Genomic DNA, 21,819 nt, shown 5'->3' with positions numbered 1-21,819 from the left:
TTCCAATCACCTTCTCATATATGCTTTGATATTGCCTTTTACAATAAAAAAAAATTCTTTGAAATTTAATGCTTATAGCTGGCATCAATAGTATTTCTGATAATGTCTATAGCATTTTTTTTTTATAGATACCTATTGCTCTGTTACTCCGATTTTCATAGTTTTCACAGACTTCAAAAAATCAGAGTAACAAAGCAGCAGAACATTTAATGAATGTCTGTTAAATGTGCTATCACTCTGAGGTTGTCACAATTCACTGCAGCTGATATATATTTAAAAAGCAAAGGCAGATTTCCAGAGATTCCTTCATATGGATAACATGTTCTAATGGAAAAGTGAGATAATTATTTCCAGTATGTAGATGTATAGCTTTCATTGAAATCATATTTTCTGCCTAATTATATGTTCTATTAATCTGCTAACATCACTGCAAAATACAAGGTCAGCAATTAAAGAAAAAAAAATCTAAATTTTGCTAACTTTAGAAATGAGGTAAACTTTGGAAAGAATCGGGTGAAGAGAAACCTACTGATACATATATTTTTTGAGGAGCTGTGTGTGTGTGTGTGTGTGTGTGTGTGTGTGTGTGGAGGGGGAATTAGTGAGGAAGAGATAAGCAGGTTTGGTGTGCTTGAAGTTGGCACTGTCTTCTTTCAGACATTAACAAATATGCCAGATTTCAAGTTGGAAATATATAATATTACGTATATTATTATATTGAAATTAAATAAATTACGTAAAAGAACATTTAAATTAATAGAATTTTGAATATATTGCATTCTAAACTATCTGAAAATTTACACATTAAGATAAAATATATTTATTTACTATTAGAATTCTCTCGCAGCCCACCAGGAACACCATGTGGCTCACACTTTGAGAAATGCTAATCTAGAGAATTAATAAATTCAGTAGAAAGTGATTTGGTAGAGGGTAAGTGTTCTGGTGTATTGAAAATGACAAACTCAGGACAGATAATAATGGTAGTTATTAGGGTTACAATAGGCTTTTAGCAGATGAATGAAATGTGATGGAGGATTTTAAGTCAGAATCCCTTACTTAAATGTATGTTAGATTCCAAATTAAGTACCAATTACCAGTTCAATTTACTTTACATAAAATTGCCATAGCATTAAAATCTATGGCAATTTTATGTAAAGAGGTGTGGAGTAGGCTACATCACAAGAATGTTAGTTGAGTATGATTGCCATAAGGAGATAACGGGAGGGAGGGAGGGAGGGAGGGAGGGAGGGAGGGAGGGAGGGAGAGAGAGAGAGAGAGGTTTAAATAAAGTTATCAAAAAAAAAAGAAAAACAAAGCTAACACCTTTTATTCCCGTATAGGGAATAGCCAAGACTGTTTTAGCCCTATCCAACTTCTGGAGACTGAGTGGGCAGTCAGAGAGATAGCTGGCCCAAAGCTAACACTAATTTAATCAGCACGCAGTGAAGAGACGGCTAACAAGTACCACCATCTTGTGGCCTAACACAATACTTTTATCTGAAAATACCAAAAATTCCAAAATTATGCTCATGGGAACAAACGATCTAAAACTGGAGCTACTTCAAAGCCTAAAGGAGGATTTTTTGGCACTTATATTAGCTGCTAAGTTCAGAGTTAAAAAGGATAATTTTATCAACATAATGCTAGGTTTGATAGTGATTAAGCAATGACAGCTCGTTGGATTCTAAGTAAGTTATGCACAGAAAATAATTGTGGCTTTATTAAGTTATAGAATTAGACTGTTAATAAATGGAAATACTGATAGATCTGAGTTAAGTAAGGTCATAAAATCAGTAATATATTTAAAAGAGTTACAAAACAATACTAAAGGAACTTTCTGGCAATTGATGGATGTGAAGAGTATTCCAAGTAATAACAGGAAGGACATTTACACTGACATAGGGGAAAAAAAAAAAATAGAACAAATATAGAACAAATTAAAGCATGTCTTGAATGGTAATTCAAGAATGGGAGAGGAAAGATTAGCAAAACAAGTGCTCTCTGCCAGGTTGGCAGGAAAAACACCCAGAGGTATCGCATTCATATGTCACGATGCACAAAGCTTAAAGAATACTTACTGTATTTACATGAATATAACTCACACTTTTTTCCCTCCAAAATTAAAGTTAAAAAATCATGGTGCAAGATATGTGCAAGGATTTTCAAAAACTAATTTTTCAGGAAAAAACTAAATTGACTTTTATAATTAAATCCTCAGTATTCATTATAATTTATAATTGCTCACAATATTTATAAAATGAATGTATTTAAATTTTAATCATCAATGTTATTTCGGCAATGAGCTGCTCAACATCACACGATATATTTGAATCTTTAACGACAACAGTTCTGTAATTAAATTAAACAAAACAGTTTGATTATTGCTTGTCCATTTATCATTTCAGAATCATAAGATCACCATGATTTAAAAAATTTTAAAACAGGAGTTTAAAACCAGCATTGTAAACTTGAACATTTCTCCATATTTCAAGCAACAATTACCAGTAATTTACAAGACTTGAGATATGTTATGAACAATCCTTCATGAATGACTAATGAGAAGTGAAAGCAGAGCAGAAAACGAACAACAATGATAGTCTAGCAGAGATAGCACAGCTGTGAAGACATGCATACGATTGGAGCTGTATTAACAAAAGATTGCATGATTTAACGACAAAGGCAACCTGATAATTGTTGAGTTGAAATATGATTCTCTTCAACTGAATTCCAAAATATCTGAAACTGCCATAACAACATTCACTATCTATTTCTTAACGTTTTAAACTTTTTTTTTTTGTGCGAGGTATATGCAAAACTTTTTAATTTCTATTTTCGTAAAGTAAAATCAAGTATCATAACAAATATCTGTATTTAAGTTCTGTAGATCTGGAAAAGGCATATGACAAGGTGCCAAGAGAGAAGCTATTCAAAATGCAACAATTGTATGGTGTCAATGGGGGCATTATATCAAGCAATACTTAGTCTTTGAGTTGTAAGTCAGCAATTAGAATTGAAGGAAGTACAAGAAGATGGTTTAATGTTAAATCTGGTGTCAGACAAGATGTACATTATCGCCTCTGTTATTCATTATCTATATGGATCACATTATGAAGGAAAGTGGTATTAAACCTGATATAAAAATTGGAGATGTTAATCTCAGCTCTATGCAGACAATGTTATACTTCTAAATAAATCTGCTACAAGTGTCCCTGACTAAATTGAATAACTGTTGCAATAGATATGGTATGAAGGTCAGCAATAACAAGACAAAGACAATGAAAATAGGCAGAAGTTATGAAAATATCATCTGCATTGCGAATGGAGAACCTATAGAACAAGTAAAACATTTCAGCTACTTAGGCATGATTTTTAATGAAGATGATAAATTAAATATGAAAATAGACAACTGAATCAACAAAGCTGGTATGGAATAAATTTATATGGCATAAGAGAGAAATTAGTCAAAATGCTAAATTAGCTATATACATGACAGTGTTCAAACCAATTTTAATTTATGGATCTGAGAGCTGGGTTAGAAATAAAACACTTGACTAGACAAAGATTAGAGACATCTGATTTGAGAGTCCTGAGAAAGATTAGGGGTGTGAACATTGTTAGTATCTAGGAATGTGTTAGCAGAGCTAATGTCAGGTGACTTAAACAGAATGGGAAAGGAAAGATTAGCAAAACAAGTGCTCTCTGCCAGGTTGGCAGGAAAAACACCCAGAGGAAGACCATGATACAGGTCTTCCTCTAAGTGTTTTACCTGGTAGAGAGCACTTGTTTTGCTAATCTTTCCTCTCCCATTCTGTTTAAGTGACCATACCACCTGACATTATTAATACAGTAAAAAGTAAATTAGGAGATAGAAATATAAGATCTGATAATGTTGGAGTCTTGACAGGTAACAGACTGATTTGGAGGAAAATTGTAGATAGGAAGTTAGTAATGATGTAAATTTTTCATGTAGTACTATCATATACTGTACACCCCTTGAGGATACATGTCAGGAATTTGATGATGATGATGATAATAATAATGCCAGAATTATTGAGAATAAGGATGTGGAGATTTTTGGCATTGGTTAGCATAACTTGGCCAAAAATTACTTCCATTAATGAGCCTTAGTTGACGGAGGATGATATAGGAATAGAATGCAAGAAGCATGGTATTTTGAGACAGAGAGAAGAGAATGGGGGAGGAGTTTTGCTGATGATGCAGAGAAATGCAATTCACTTGAGGCTATCTGATGTGAGATAGAGTACTCTAGGATGAAATACATAAGCAGTTGTTGCTGTAATCCAGTGGGTATAGTGAAATGTAGGTTGTATGTAATTGACATGATGAGTGCAGATTAATTAATTATTATGGAGGGATTTCAACTATGGGGATATAGAGATGGAGGAGAAATGATCACAGGGAGGGAAGGAAATAGAATTTACACAACTGCTAAGAGATAATTACTCAGGACAGCATGTAATAAAGGGGTTTGATAGTACAGAATTGGTCATAGCATCAGAGAATTTAATAATAACCAATCTAACCATACTGCATCTGCTTGGGGGAAAGCTATCATGTAGTCTTGACCTGGTAGATTGTAGACATGAGGAATTTTCTATTAAGAAGAAGGTGGGATAACAAAGCAGGTGATTATAACAAGCTGAAGAGTTAGCTTTCAGCAGTGCCATGGCATAAGAATTTGGAAGAGAGATGGTAGTGAACAGAAGCGGTTAAGGGGGGTGTTTGAAGAAAACAGTATCAGACTGTGATACTGCTTTCTTCACACATGGTCATGCTAATGGTGATTAGCATGCCTATGAGAAGTACAAGGCACATGTAAGAGGGGGGGGTGACTTGTAGGGTAAGGAAAGTCAATGCTAAATATGAGAGAAAGCTAGCTGATGAGACAAAAAGAAATGCTAAAGAGTTCTTTCACTATGTGGAAAAGAAAGAAAATAATGCCGATGGAAGAATGACTCAGAAGTGCTGATGGTTGGAAGGTAACATAAGCAAACCAAATAGTTGAGTTAATAAGTGAACATTTTGCAAGGGTGTACTTCTAAGTGATGATCATGCAATGTCGGATATGATACTGACTGATGGGAGAAGAGAAATTGAAGAACTGGAGATGCTTAGATGGCATATTGGACTGTGAGAATGTGCAAGAAATTAGTGCTTATTGATGACTAAGATGTTTAATTTAAGCCTCAGTTCTGGAAAAGTGACAGTGGGGTGGAAAGAGGTCAAAATAGTCCCACTGTATAAAGGAGGCACCAAGACAGAAGTAACAAATTATAAGCCAATTGGTGTCTCAATAGTGGTGATTAAGTTATTGGAGGAGTTGTTAGGACTGAATGGACAGCAATATGACTTGATAAGGTGCAAACAGTTCTGTGAAGGATATAGGTCTTGCCTTAGTAATTACTTTCTTTTAAGGTTACATGGTGATCAGCATTCATATTTAAGAATTTAGGGACACAAAACACATGTGTTGAGATGATTATTTTACTAATTATTAATAAAATAACACTTGACGTTTCGACCCCTGTATTGAGGTCATCATCAGAAGGATACATGTGTAGAGGGAACCAAGCTACATGCTCTTGCACTCTATACCGGTAAGTTCAAGATACCAAGCAATTTTAAACCTGGTTTTACTCCATTTCCCAAGTAAGCAAACAGACTAAAAGTCAAGTTTGCGCCTGCAATTGATGCAAGTCTAACTGATCCCACAGGTAGTGCAGGATCAGGGCAACTCGTGGCAAAGGTGGAACAAGCTCCGATCACTAATCTTAATATTTACCCTTAATGCCAAAACACATCTCCAAGAAGGGGATGTATGATGTTTTGTATTAAAGGCAAGGGGCCACTACCCAGACCGGTTTCGACCTTAATTGAGGTCTCGTCAGTGGGAGCTAGGCTAGAAATATCAAGATTTAGTAATACTGAGCTTGTAAGTATTTCGCCAAAACAAGTTACCATAAGGTGTTTTAACCTTATTAAATAAAAATCTCTGGAGGAGATATAAATGTAGAAAGTATTTTTACCTTGGGTATAAATATGTTCAAGATACCAAGAAATTTTAAACCTGGTTTTACTCCATTTCCCAAGTAAGCAAACAGACTAAAAGTCAAGTTTGCGCCTGCAATTGATGCAAGTCTAACTGATCCCACAGGTAGTGCAGGATCAGGGCAACTCGTGGCAAAGGTGGAACAAGCTCCGATCACTAATCTTAACATTTACCCTTAATGCCAAAACACATCTCCAAGAAGGGGATGTATGATGTTTTGTATTAAAGGCAAGGGGCCACTACCCAGACCGGTTTCGACCTTAATTGAGGTCTCGTCAGTGGGAGCTAGGCTAGAAATATCAAGATTTAGTAATACTGAGCTTGTAAGTATTTCGCCAAAACAAGTTACCATAAGGTGTTTTAACCTTATTAAATAAAAATCTCTGGAGGAGATATAAATGTAGAAAGTATTTTTACCTTGGGTATAAATATGTTCAAGATACCAAGCAATTTTAAACCTGGTTTTACTCCATTTCCCAAGTAAGCAAACAGACTAAAAGTCAAGTTTGCGCCTGCAATTGATGCAAGTCTAACTGATCCCACAGGTAGTGCAGGATCAGGGCCTTTAGTACAAATGCCTTTAATACAAAACATCATACATCCCCTTCTTGGAGATGTGTTTTGGCATTAAGGGTAAATATTAAGATTAGTGATCGGAGCTTGTTCCACCTTTGCCACGAGTTGCCCTGATCCTGCACTACCTGTGGGATCAGTTAGACTTGCATCAATTGCAGGCGCAAACTTGACTTTTAGTCTGTTTGCTTACTTGGGAAATGGAGTAAAACCAGGTTTAAAATTGCTTGGTATCTTGAACATATTTATACCCAAGGTAAAAATACTTTCTACATCTATACCGGTAAATAAAATCTACGCTGTTACTAACAATTAAAAATTGTTAACTAAATAAAAATTAAGTAACAGCGTAGATTTTATTTACTGGTATAGAGTGCAAGAGCATGTAGGTTGGTTCCCTATACACATGTATCCTTCTGATGATGACCTCAATACAGGGGTCAAAACGGCAAGTGTTATTTTATTAATAATTAGTAAAATAATCATCTCAACACGTGTGTTTTGTGTTCCTAAATACTTCAATATGAATTAGTAATTACTTTTTTTACAATAAAGCAACAGTGGAGTTGGATAAAGGAAATGGCTACTTGCAAAAACATTTGATAGGATCCCAAATAACTGGATAATTTGGGAGCAAACTGAGATTGATATGAATTAGTGATTTGGATTAGAGGATGGCTGATGGACAGATATCAAAGAAAGAGAAGTTTATGGAAGGAGTTGAGTTTAGAAGAAGGCAGGTGACTAGCAGTGTACCACAGGGCTTAGTACCTGTTGTGCTGTATGGTTGAATTTATACATCAATAATACAAGAAATTATCTGACAGGAAAGATTCACTAGTTTGCTGATGATGCAAACGTTCATTTACTAAAATCTTCTTTTACTATTGCTAAGATCATGTGCAGATTCTGCAGGATGACTTAAGTAGATGACTGGCAGTATGGGTAAAGGTAAATGGCTGTCAGTTTAATGTGGCCAAGTGTAAGGTGATGCACTTTGGGAAGAAGAGATCACAAGCTATGTACTATAATTGATGGAACTGAATCACATGAAATTGAGCAGGGAATTGAAGTTTAGAGGCATATTGAAATGGTGGCCAAAACAGCAAAATCTGATTACGTGGTTGTTGAAGAACACACAAGCAGGGATAGGGAGATTACTGTTCCCCTTTATAAGGCCACATCTGGGCCCTGCATGCATATCTGGTTACCTGGATTCTATGGGGGGACGAAGAAATGGTGGAAGGAATCCAGAGATGAGTGACAAAAATTGTGGCAGATCTATAGAATGCTCCTTATGAGAATGAAGGTATGTGGGTATTTTGTGAGCAAAAAAACTAGCTCACAGTCAAAAAATGAGGAGACATGATAGAAGCATATAAGTGGGTACTTAAAAATAAATGGAATCTGAACTTGGCACATGCACATTTTCTAGTTACAGATGATGCCACTAGGCATTGTGAGTGTACAGTTTTCTGTGCCAGTAAGGCAAGTGGCGTCATCCTGCATGAACTGGTTCATTGTTAGTGCTTACAAGCAAGTTTGGCAATTTTATGATGGCTGACCATAAGGAACAGAGAGTGTGTGTGTGAAATTTTGTTTTCTTTTGGGTAAAACTTCAGCTGAAACTATTGTTATGCTTTGGCAAGCCTTTAAAGAGCGATGCTTTAGATAAAATGCAGGTCTATGAATGGTTTTCATCATCATCAAATTCCTGACATGTACCCTCAAGGAGTATATAGGATATGATAGTACTACATGAAAAATTTGCATCATTACTAACTTCCTATCTACAAATTTCCTCCAAATAAGTCTGTTACTTGTCAAGACTCCAACATTATCAGATCTTATATTTCTATCGTCTAAGGCACTTTGTACCGTATCAATTTACCTATATCTTGGTCTTCCTCTGGGTCGTTTTCTTGCCAACCTGGCAGAGAACACTTGTTTTGCTAATCTTTCCTCGCCCATTCTATTTAAGTGACCATACCACCTGAGATTAACTCTGCTAACGCATTCCTGGATGCTGACAATGTCAAGTTCTTTCCTATTATTCGTTTTTTATATGATATTGCCATTGATGCCATCTGTTCATGCCTCTAATCTTTCTCAGGACTCTCATATCTGCGGTCTCTAGTCTTTGGTCAAGTGTTTTGCTTCTGACCCAGCTCTCAGATCCATAAGTTAAAACTGGTTCGAACACTATCTTGTAAACTAATTTAGTGTTCTGACTAATTTCTCTTTTATTCCATATGAATTTATTCAATTGACTGCCTACTATAGCAGCTTTGTTGATTCTGTTGTCTATTTCCATATTTAATTTACCATCTTCAAAAAAATTGTGCCTAAGTAGCTGAAATGTTTTACTTGTTCTACAGGTTCCCCGTTCACAACACAGTTAACATTTTCAACAATTCTACCTATTTTCATTGTCTTTGTCTTTTTAATGCTGACCTTCATACTATATCTATTACAACAGTTATTCAATTTAGTCTGAGAATCTTGCAAACTTGTAGCGAATTTATTTAGAAGTATAATATCATTCGCATAAAGCAAAGAGCTGACATTAACATCTCCAATTCTGATATCATGTTTAATACCACTTTCCTTTATAATGTGATCCACATTAGATAATGAATAACAGAGAGGATAATGTACATCCTTGTCTCACACCAGTTTTAACATTAAACCATCTTCCTGTACTTCCTTCAATTCTAACTGCTGACTTACAACTCAAATAAAGACTAAGTATTGCTTGATATAATGCCCCATGACACCATATAACTGTAGCGTATTGAATAGCTTCTCTCTTGGCACCTTGCCATATGCCTTTTCCAGATCGACAAAACTTAAATACAGACCTTTGTTATATTCCCATGCTTTCTCGACTATTTGTCGTAAAGTGAAGATATGATTCTGACAGCCTCTATTTGGTCTGAATCCAGCTTGTTCTTCACCAAGCTTTTCTTTCACAATTCTTCTCAACCGTTTCTCAAGTATACTTGCATAGATCTTGCCAGGAACACCCAGTAGGGAGATACCTCTGTAATTCTCACATTCAGTTTTATTTCCCATTTTATATATGGGTACTATTTGAGCTCTACTTCAATCATCGGGAATTCGCCCTTCTGTCCAGGCTTTCTGAACTATGCAGTGCAGCCACTGTAAGACTTTCATACCACCATACTTCAGCATTTCTGGTTGAATATCATCTACTCCTGCTGCCTTTCCACATTTTAAGCTTTTGATGGCTTTTTCTACTTCAAGTATGGGTATGTATTCCTGACCGTATGCCTGTGGAGTGTTTTTTACCACTGTGCTATCACTGCTTGTTTCATTTAGCAATTTTTCGAAGTAATTACTCCATACTTCAAGGATATCTTTTTCTCCTGTTTTCATGTCACCTTTATCATCTCTAATTCCTTTTACAGCACTCTTTCCTCCATTTCTAAGCTTCTTCAACAACCTCTAGAATATCTTACCACCTTCTTGATATTTATTTTCTATGTTCTTGCCAAAGTCCTCCCATGACTTTTATTTAGCTAGTTTTACACAGTGTTTCGCTTTCTTACATTTGTCTCTGTATTCTGTAAGGGCAAAAGCTAACTTATTTGCCAAGATCTTTTGATATGCTTTCTTCTTTTCCTTCAATTCCTCTTTAAATCCTTGTGTCCACAATGGAGTTCTGATTTTTCTATCCTTGCAGACAACCTCCCCACATGCCGCTCTGGCTGAATCAATCAGGGTTTTCTTCAAGGCTTGCCAGTGAATCTCCAAGGTTTGGTTCCTGTTCTCACACTCTTTCATTTTTTCTTCAATAATCTTTGTGTATTTTAGTCTACAGTTCACATCTGAGAGCTGCTCAACTTTTATTCATGTTAAAACGTTCTTACATGTTATTCTTTTCAATATGAAATTCAATTTTGTCCTGCTCAAGAATAAATAGTGATCACTTCCAATTTCAAATCCTCTGTACACTCTGGTGTCCTGCACCAGGGAGAAAACATCACTATCAACAATAACATAGTCAATGAGACTTTTCTTATTCCTAGCCTCTTCTCTCCATGTGAATTTGTGCACATTTTTATGTTGGAACATGGTGTTAGTAATAACCAGTCCATGTCCTGAGCAGAAATCCAACAGATATTTGCCATTTTTATTAGCTTTTTTTCTTTTCTCCAAATTTTCCCAAAATATTTTTGTATGTCTGACAATCATTTCCTATTCTGCTATTTAGATCCCCAACAAGGACCAACTTTTCCTTTTTCATTGTGTCAGTTGCTTTTTCTAAAGCATCAAAAAATTTCTCCATTTCTACCTTAGTAGAATCTTCTGTGGGACCATAGGCACAAATAAGTCTCATTGTCCAATTCCCCATTCTGATATTTGCCCACATCACTCTACTTGAGACTGCCTGCCATTCAAGAAGATTAGCCTCTTATTTTGTGTTGAATACTATGGCTACTCCTTCTTTTCCTTGATTGTCATTTCCTGAATATAACATTTTGTATTTATTGCTCAGAAAGATCTCACCAGTTTTGGTCTTTTTTGTTTCAGTCACCCCTATTATGTCGATCTGGTACTTATCTAATTCCTCAGCTAGCTCCATTTCTTTGCCATTCAGGCTTCTTACGTTGATAGTACCGATCTTTAACTCTGGTGATGTTGAGTTGGGGTTTATTTTCAGATTTGTTCCATTAGCTGACTTTTCACTGTTCACCCTGGTTCCCTGGCGAAAACAATGGGGGCCTTGTTTAACTGGGCGACGCCCCAGCCGGCATGAAATTTTGTCATGTTGTACCATCATTTTCTATATTGGTTTAAGCCAATAGGAATACAATTTGGTCGGTTAAATCCCAAATTGCCAGCCCATCCTCGTTCGTTCAGTATCCAGGTAGATACCCAACAAGGTGCACCACGAGAAGGTGAGGAATGGACATTAGGTCAGAAGCTCTGCTCGGTTCTCCACATTCCTTTAAAGGCTATGTGGAGGTCTCCTCTCAGTTCCTGTTTCAAAAACATGGACATGTCAGTTGAAGACTGACCACGATCTGGCAGACATTAAACAAGCAGAAATGATGAAAACACTGAAAAGGTTTGCCAGGCAATCAATGACTTGTCGAAAGACCATCGAGAAGTTTCTGAAGAGATGAATTTTAATGGAGTTTGTGACAGAAGATAAAAAACAATCGTGTGAATGTTTGGCACAATTTAAGGGAGCAAGTTCTTAATGACCAGAACTTTCTTTCAAAAGTTGTGATTGGGGATGAATCTTCGTGCTACGGTTATGATCCAGAAACAAACAAGCATCAAGTCAGTGGAAACATGCAAATTCATAGAGACCCAAGAAGGCATGTCAAGTTCGATCACATGAAGACAATATTGATTTATTCCTCCTGGACAGACAGTGAACCAACATTTTGAGAAAAATATGTGATGTGTGCAATGAAAGGGGCCAGAAATGTGGAGTAATGGAGATTGGTTGCTGCACCATGACAATGCCTCAGCCCACATGGCCTTGTCTATCTAACATTGAGGTTGTTCCCCACCCTCACTACTTGACCAATCTCTCTCTCTCTCTCTCCATGCGACTTTATTTTTTATTCCTGCGGATATTAATGAATCGTTATAATTTTTTTTATATGCTAATTAATAAGTTACTTTATGCAGTTATGATTTAATACCGCATCTTTACGTTTATTTAGATTTCTCTTGACCGAATGGCCACGTACGGTCTGTAAGTGGTTGTGTGTGTAAGTTTTGATAAATTTTAACTTTTTTTTTTATAATATATTTGTGTATATTTTTATGTTAGTAAATGATAAAAGAGACTAGTATTTACATATATTTTATGCATTCATGACCTACTGAACTTTTTTCTTAATTTTTTCAATATTTGTAAGCTGCGTGGTTTATCTGTGACTTTCTTCAAATTGTCGAAATCTTTAAAGAAATGTCCTTATATATTTATTTTAAAAAATGCATATGAGCGGAACCACGCAGTTCAAACTCGCATTCTTCAAGGGTCAACTGTATATAAAAAAATAGATGAAAATGTGTAAAAAAGTTCATAAAACATAATAATATTGGATCCTACTTCTTCTCAATCTATACTTTGGATCCGATATGATTACTAATACGATGTTCTTAACTAATTAAGTTGTAAGTTGATTTCTAATTCAAATATAAAGAAAATTTATATTTAAAGACTGCGCCACTTTATATCTGAATTAGTTCAAGAATTTAAGAAAAACCAACTCTCAACTACCTTTCCTTTATATGTTGTTATTATATATACTGGCCGAGAATATTTAACTTACTTAATTTACCCGCTTTGGTTCGAACATTATATGAATGGTGCAGTAAAAGAGATTCAGGCAAAATACAACTTTTGATTAACAAACTCAAACATTTAATTTTAGAATCACAAATTTTACACTTAAGATCAAATCACTAATTAAGTTATTATAAATACTTCAGCCTTTCTGATAATACTGTCATACAAACTCAGACAATGGTAAATTTGTTCTCTCTAATACAGTCTTCTCACAGTTCCTTAAGTTCCAAATTCAATAAAATCGCAGTAACACCTCTTTACAAGCAAACACTTTTAAATTTACACTTCAGCTAATCTTCGCAATAGTTACTGTTAACATAAGGAAATTCTAGGATGAAATACACTCACATCTCTGCATTGGAATATTAATGGTTGGAATGTTCTTACCGATAATCTTCTTTCTTCATCTACTTATACGCAAACACTTTTTATAACTGTAAACACTTTATACAATAAACGGCAATCATCGAAATAAATCTTCTAAGCAATAACTGAATTAATAAATGGTTACAATGCACATAATCAAACGTTCTTGCATGATCACTTATGAATTAAGGTAACACACAATAATGCCTTGACTTGAAGTTTTATATGCACAGTTGTCCATTCCTCCAGCATTCAATTAATTCTTTAGGTACTATAATTCTAAACACAGCTATCGTTAAACTTCAACTTTACAGCCTCTATTATTCTCTAGTTACTCCGTGCTATGCTTAAAGATTCCGTGTGTCCTTGAAAGGTCGGCCCTGAAATTAAATCTCAACTCTAGTATCGCTATTCATTCAGTAGTCACTCAGCTGTCTTCCGTAGCTATAATTGTTATTCTACAACTTATTAGCTAACCACTTCTCGACTACTGGACTTTTAATTAGCTGCTTGAGTGACTTGCCGACTCGCTATTATCACACTTTGATTCCAACCGAATGCCAATCCTCTCTCTCTCTCTCTCTCTCTCTAAATATATTTTCAGCGTTCCTCACTTATATATCCGTTCTTCCCGCCTAAATTGTTCTCGTGATCTCTTTAACTCAAATTCCTTCTAGAAAACTTTCAGCATTCTCCTCCATGCACTGTTCCAAACTCGCGCTCGCTCACTTACTTACGTCTCCATGACAACAAAACAAAACATAATGGAATTGAGGTATTGCATAAAGCTAAACTTCTACTAGTAGGAATAAATAAAAAATATTTACATTTACATTTCAATTAATGTGCAGTTAAAATATCAAATACAAATTCTTATAATATTAACATAGCAATAATTAAAATTAGTTTAATAATATTTTAATACAGAGTTTTTTCTTTATTAGTACACATTCTTGATTAAATAATTAAATATTAAATCAACTTATAGGTAGTTATATGAATATTAATTTATAAATAAGTGATTTACATTAAATAATATTTACAAATGTAGCCTTTGCCATGGTGGATTATGTTGGATTCTGAAGAGAGTATTAATAATTTAAATTTCTCTTCATTCAGAATCCAACAATAATAACACAACAACATATAAAAACTGTACATACAAGAAGCAATTGTATAAATAAGAATAATGTAAATTATCTGTATACAATAAAATATATTAATTTTCTATAAAAATGTAAAATCAAAAGAAACATCTGACAAGTCTTATAAAATCTAGCTGGGTGTATAGGGTTTAGACAGATTATGAATGCTGCTTAAATAATGAGTGTGCTCAAGCATAAAATGAGGATATTCAGCTAAAATACGATGAATGGTAAGTCTGGAATTACAAAACTCACCACAGGTACATCATCATCTATCAACAGGAAGAAGTGTGCGAGATGACTATGACCTATATGGAGCTGAGCAAGTACAACTTTCACTTTTTGAACCCCATGTAGACCAGACTGCCATAATTTAATTTCAGCCTTAATTTGGGAGAGCTTATTATTAGTCTCGCAATCCCGAGATGATGGCCACTGAGACTCAGTGACTCCCTACAGGGAAAAAGGAATTAGTGGATTTATGAGGTTGGGAGTGGCTGTAGGAAGGGGAGACGTGACCTCAATGTTTTATCTGGAAGGAGAACTGATTAAAAAGAGGAAAAAGAAAGAAAGAGTTAAAAAAATTATTAAAAAAGGAACAGAGGATTCTAATTTAGTCATTCTTTGGTAAGCAACACTGATTGGAATAGAGATCTCATAGTACCCATCTATAAAAAGAGAAATAAAACAAAGTGAGAATTAGAAGAATTTCCATTTTGGGTGTTCTAGATAAGATTCAGGCAGAAAAGGTTACGAAAAATTGTGAAAGGGAAACTTGGAAAAGAAGAAGAGGCTGGGTTCAGTCCAAAAAGTTGAGAAAAATCATGGGAATATAATGAGGGTCTTATTTAAGTTTTGTAGATTTGGAAAAGGCATGTGGAAAAAAGGTGCCAAGAGAAAGTTGTTTAAAACCTTAATTATATAATATAAATGGCACATTATATTGAACAAAGTTTATAAGGAGGTGCAGGAAGATGATCTGATGCAAAATCAGGTATGATACAGGGGTGTACATTGTCTCTACTGTTATCCATATCAATATAGATCACATTATGAAGGAAAGCAGCATTAGGCCTGATATAAAAATTAGACATACTGAACTTAGCTCTCTACTTTTGTGCAGATGATGCTGTACCCCTGAACAAATACTGCAGAAATCTGCAGAATTCCCTAACTAAACCAAATAACAGCTGTAATAAATTTGGTATAAAAATGAGCAATCAAATGATAAAGATTAAGAAAATAGGTGGGAACATTGTTAACATCAACTGCATCCTGAACGAAGAAGCTACATATAACTAGAAAAAATTTCACCTATTTAGGCACAATTTTTAGTGAAGTTGATAAACTAAATACGAAACAGACAACAGAATTAGCAAAGCTAGTACGATAGGAAGTCAGCTAAGTAAATTTATATGGAATAAGATAAAAATTGTTCAAACCAATTTTAACATGGTTCTCAGAGCTGGGTTAGAAATAAAACACTTGATCAAAGACTGGTAAACACAGATATGAAAGTTCTAAGAAAAATTAGAGGAGTGAATAGGTGGCATAAATGGCAGAACCATATCACAAATACGAATATTAGGAAGGAATTTGACATTGTTAGCATTCAAGAATATGTGGGCAAAGTTAATCAAGTAGTATGATCAGTTAAACAGAATGGGAGAAGAAAGGTTAGCAAAACAATTTTTTTTTGTCAGAATGGCAGGAAAATGACTCAGAGGAAGACCAAGATATAGGGTACATTGACGAAGTAAGAAGCGCCTTAAAAGACCAAAATACAATACCCAATAGGTAAGAGATTAATCTAGAAGAAAATTGTTAATAGGAAGTTGATAATAATGTATCTTTTTTATGTAGCACTATCATAAAATCTTGTTCATCCATCCTCTTTTAAAGGTATATATAGGAATTTGATGATGATATCTGATAAATTAATTTATTAAGGAAAAATCATAATCCATATTTTGCAAATATTAACCAAAGAAAGAAATCTATACAGGCTGCAATATTGCTGCATCACAGACTGAAGTCTGAATTCTAAACAGTAGCAGAGATCAGAGGTAATGTGATGTATCCAAGGATGACAATACTCACAATTAAAAATTTATAGAAAGATTAACTAATGATTTGAAAACAACATACAAGTTTATATTTTTTAATAAATTTCTTTTTTAACACATTTGCTGCCACGCTACTTCGGCATAGTCTGTTCCCGTACGCCGAGCATTTTCACTTCTTCAAGGTCAGTACAGTAATCTCGTTGCCGGGGATAAGCATCATACGAGTATACTCGTAGCTGGTTTACCAACTACGAGTATACTCGTAGTTGGCAGCAAACGTGTTAACTAAAATTTGCATTTTTCTAACTGAGAATGATAGAAGGTCTGCAACAGAAAAAGATTAAATGTAGATATAAATGTATATATATTTAGTGTATGCAGGAAATTTCAAACAACATACTTGTAAAACCTATCCATCATCTGGTCTGTAACTGCTTTAGGTCCAATACCATATAACTTGAATACTTCTTCTCTATCAGGATTATAAGAATAGAGAGCTCTAAACTGGCAACCTGCATCACGAAACAGGATCAGAAAATGTTTGCTTTCTGACCTGTTAATTTCCTGAAAATAAGCACAAATAATAATACCATTAATATTTTATTAATTCAAAAGGATATTCTAAAAATTTTTTTTAAAATTAAATCTGTTGCAAGCAAAGTAGTAAATTTTAAATCCTATTAACAAAATAATACATATAAATCTCTTGGATCATTTGAATAGCTAATTATTAAAATTTCTCCCAGATAGCATTTGTCTCATAAAAAATCTCCCCACCTATCCTAACAGAAAAATATCAGATAATGCTGAGATGAATTTGCACCATTCTGACCAGAGTAATAACAATTGTTTTGGAGACTTGTGGATGAAACTAAATTGTTCAACAAACAGAGACTATTTGTTGAACAATTTAAGTTTTAAAATGTACTACTTTCACATGCATTATGTGGTATGGTGAAAAAATAGTACTGAACTTCAACATCCCCTTCAGTGCAATGTGCCATTTGACTGCATGTACATTAGAAGAGCACGTGTAAGTCTATGGCATTATATTTAGCCATAGCAGTGGTGTTAATGCTGGAAAAAAAGACGTTTATTGTAGAGCATTATTTTCATTCATATAAAGTTGGTAGAGCAAATGATCCAAGCCTACGACATATTTGTGATCAGTTCATTCGTCATTTCCATAAGCATGCCCCAAGCAATAGCATCATCATTGTTTTAATAGAGAGGTTCTGACATACTGGGAGTGTTCTGCTGCAATGCAAAAGGTTCGGGGAGACCACAAACTGTTAACACAAATGAGAATCGTGTGTACTGGAGCAGGTATTACACTCTCCGACACACAGTCAATGCTGAACAACAGTAAAACCTGGAATACTGAGGCAGTCACTACAGCAAATCCTTAAAGAGCTAGGTGCCTTTTTGTATGTCATTCAGATGGATCAGTGCTTAACAGCAACGGGTTATGCTGCACGGTGGGAATACAGTGCACTCATGCACTGTATTCCTGCCAATTGTCTATGACAATCCATCTTTCCTCCATAATGTTTGGTTCTTAGACAAACACATTTCCATCTAAACGATCAGATGAATAGACAAACCTACAAGTTTCTTGGTCTCTCAAGACCAATATTTGACCAAGAGAAACCTCTTCACAGCGAGAAGGTCACCACATGGTGTGTGTGTGGTTTCCGGCCATGGCATAATTGGGCTCTACTTCATTGAAGAGGGTGGTGTAACTGTGACCTTGAATTGCAACATCGAGAATGTGTCGGTTCCGTTCACCCAGGATTTGCATAGTATGTGTTGTGCAAAAATCATTCTATTTCATGCATAGGTATTCCAACAGGATGGAGCAACCTGTCACACATCATGTGGTTCTAGAGTCCATTTATCAGAACACTTCTCTGGGAGGCTCATTTCAAGGTTCACAGAATTCCTGATCATGTAACTTAGGTTTCTTTGTACATTTGGCTGTAAAATATAAATGGATTCATAATATCCTTTGTACTTTTATTCTGCCTTTGATATTTTCTTTTTCAACTCTATATTTTAATTTCAGGACATGAACTAGTCATTAGTAACACCATGTCTCAACATAAATATGGGCACAAATTCACATGGAGAGAAGACACAATACTGGTACAGGATACAGAGTGTAGACAGGATTCAAAATGGAAGTAACCATAACTTAGTACTAAGAGGATAAAAATGGATATCACACTGAAAAGAACAGTATGTAACAAAGTCTTAAAAAGAATTAAAGTTCAGCAGTTTTTACAGGTAAATTGTAGACTCAACTATGCAAACATTATTGAAGAAAATTTGAAGCAGTTTAAAAACAAGAACCAAACCTTAGAGTCTCAGTGGCAAACTCTGAAGAAGACATTGATTGGTTCAGCTAAGGAGACATGTGATAAAGTTGTCTATAAGGATTAAAAATAAAAACACCATGGTGAATGCAAGAAGTAGTCCTGAAAAAGAAGAAAGAATACCAAAAGTAATTAGCAAATAAGTCAGCAGATGCCCTAAAAGAATGCAGAGAAAAATGTGAGATAAGCTATCTGTAGAAGTAGCTAAAGAAAAGTCAATTATGGAAAATAAATATCAGGAAAGTGGCAAAATGTTCTGGAGGCTATTGAAGAAGCTTAGAAATGGAGGAAAGAGTATTGTAAAAGGACTCAAAATGATAAAGGTGACATGAAATTGGAAAATAATGATATCCTAGATGTCTGAAACTTTGAAAGATTGGTAAATGAATCAACCAGTATAGAGCTGTACCAGAAAATTTTTAAGAGGAATGCAAAGCGGAGTGCATATCAATACTTGAGTTAGAAAATGCAATCAAAAACTTGAAATGTGGAAAGGCAGCTGGAGCAGATGATAATCGACCAGAAATGCTTAAGTATGGAGGTATAAAAGTTTTGCAGTGGCTATACTGCATAATTCAGAAGGTCATATTCCCAAATGACTGGAGTAGAGCTCTCATAGTACCCATCCATAAAAAAGGGAATAAAGTTGAATGTGAGAATTAGAGGAATTTCTCTGCTGAGTGTTCCAGGTAAAATTTATGCAAGCAAACTTGAAAAAGAGGTTGAGAAAGATTGATGGAAGAAAAAGTAGGAGAACAAGCTTGTTCAACCCCAAATAGTGGTTGTCAAGGTCAGATCTTTAAGGTCATTCACATTAGGACAATAGTTGAGAAATCGTGGGAATATGACAAGGATCTGTAGATCTGTAGATTTTGTAGAGCTGGAAAAGCCACATGACAAAGTATCCAGAGCAATACATAGTCTATAAGTTGTCAGTCAGCAGTTAGAATTAAAGGAAATACTAGGAAGATGGTTTGATTTAAAATCAAGGATAAGACAAGGAGGCACATTATCTCCACTTTTATTCATCTATATGGATCACATTATGAAAAAAAGTGGCATTAAGCTTGCTATTAGAATTGGAGATGTTCAACCCAGCTCTTTGCTTTATGCAGATGATGTACTCCTAAAAATATCTAGTATAGGTCTCTAGGATTCTTTAACTAAATTGAATAACAGATGTAATAAATTTGGCATGAAAATCAGCAATAAAAAAAAAAATCAAAACTATGAAAATAGACAGGAACATAGAAAAACTTCAGCTGCATTCTGAATGGAGATCCTATAGAACAAGTAAAATATTTCTGCTATTTAGGCACAGTTTTTAGTGAAGATGGCATATTAAATCTGGAAAGAGACAACAGAATAAGCAAAGCTGGTATGGTAGGAAGTCAGCTGAATAAATTTATATTAGAATTAGCAGCATTATATGAGAAAAAGCAGAATTTGTCTGGGAAGTTTCTTCATGACTAGGCACTTGTATATAGAAGCTAATGACTTCACATTAATTGCCTTAGTATCCCATAATGCAAAAACACACCCAAAAAGATGTGTGCTTTGCATCATAGGATACTAAGGCAATTGATGTGAAATTATTAGTTTCTATATACAAGTGGCTAGTTGTGAAGAAACTTCATTTGCAAACTTTGTTTACTTACACTTGGATAAAGGATTACACAAGAATATATATTTTTTGCATTTTTAATTTAATTTATAACCAAGTGAAACAACTTTCATGCTCCTATAACAGTTGTTCTACTGATAGTCTAATATTACGTACCAGAAATGTTGCTACACAAGGCTACACAAGCACCTAAGCATTTCATAGAATGTAACTAAAAGGTATAATCACAACATAAAAAATAAGAAATAAACCAAAACAAAGAACCAAACTAATTCAGGATATAGAAAAATAATTGAACCAGTTAATAAAATAAAATAAGATTTTGCATAATGGCATAGTTATTTAGTTCTCTTATGAACAGAACTAAATAACTATGCCATTTCACAAAATGAGGTACAAGAATAATCAATCAAAATAGCAATGTGTTAACAATCTCATATGGAAGAATAAGAACATAAAGAAAAAAAATATCTATAAAGCTTCCATTTCAGACAAATTATGGAGACTACAACTGTAGTAAAAATAATTACTTTAATTTTCCTGATGAAAAGAAGGAGTAGCCATAGTATTCAACACTAAATACAAGACTAATCTTCTTGAATGGCAGGCAGTCTCAAGTAGAGTGATGTGGGCAAATATCAGAATGGGGAACTAGACAATGAGACTTATTTGTGCCTATGTTCCCACAGAAGGTTCTACTAAGGTAGAAGTGGAGGAATTTTTTGAGGCTTTAGAGAAAGCAACTGACACAATGAAAAAGGAAAAGTTGGTCCTTGTTGGGGATCTAAATTGCAGAGTAGGAAATGATTGTCAGACATACAAAAATATTTTGGGAAAATTTGGAGAAAAGTGCAAAGCTAATAATGCCTGTTGGATTTCTGCTCAGGATATGAACAGGTTATTACTAACACCATGTTCCAACATAAAAATGTGCACAAATGCACATAGAGAGAGGAGGCAAGGAATAAGAAAAATCTCATTGACTATGTTATTGTTGATAGTGATGTTTTCTCCCTGGTGCAGGACACCAGAGTGTACAGAGGATTTGAAATGGAAGTGATCACTATTTAGTCTTGAGCAAAGATAAAATTGAATTTCATATTGAAAAGAATAACATGTAAGAAAGTTTTAACATGAATAAAAGTTGAGCAGCTCTCTGATGTGAACTGTAGACTAAAATGGATATTGGTGTTGAGGCTAGCAGGTGAAAAGACGTAGTCAGAGAGCTCCTGAAAGATTTGTGATTTTTGTTGATTTATT

The 21,819-nt window shown here is 34.7% G+C and overlaps 1 protein-coding gene across 3 annotated transcripts in view; it reads right to left on the bottom strand.

Moving 5' to 3' along the window:
• Patronin (calmodulin-regulated spectrin-associated protein patronin) overlaps positions 1-21,819 on the bottom strand; it is a 358,788-nt gene that overhangs the window by 4,113 nt on the left and 332,856 nt on the right. For all 3 annotated transcript variants that reach the window (XM_090407071.1, XM_090407073.1, XM_090407072.1), the window contains one exon: positions 16,961-17,124. In XM_090407071.1, the coding sequence (XP_090263197.1) occupies positions 16,961-17,124 (164 nt within the window). The remainder of the gene's footprint in view (positions 1-16,960; positions 17,125-21,819) is intronic.

The sequence above is a fragment of the Typopeltis vanoorti genome, chromosome 17 (genome assembly GCF_054136105.1).
Source record: "Typopeltis vanoorti isolate ZY-2024b chromosome 17, IOZ_Tvanoo_1.0, whole genome shotgun sequence".
NCBI classification, from domain to species: Eukaryota; Metazoa; Arthropoda; class Arachnida; order Uropygi; family Thelyphonidae; genus Typopeltis; species Typopeltis vanoorti.
The sequence above is the reverse complement of the archived record's forward strand: the minus strand, read 5'-3'. Positions and strand labels throughout refer to the sequence as shown.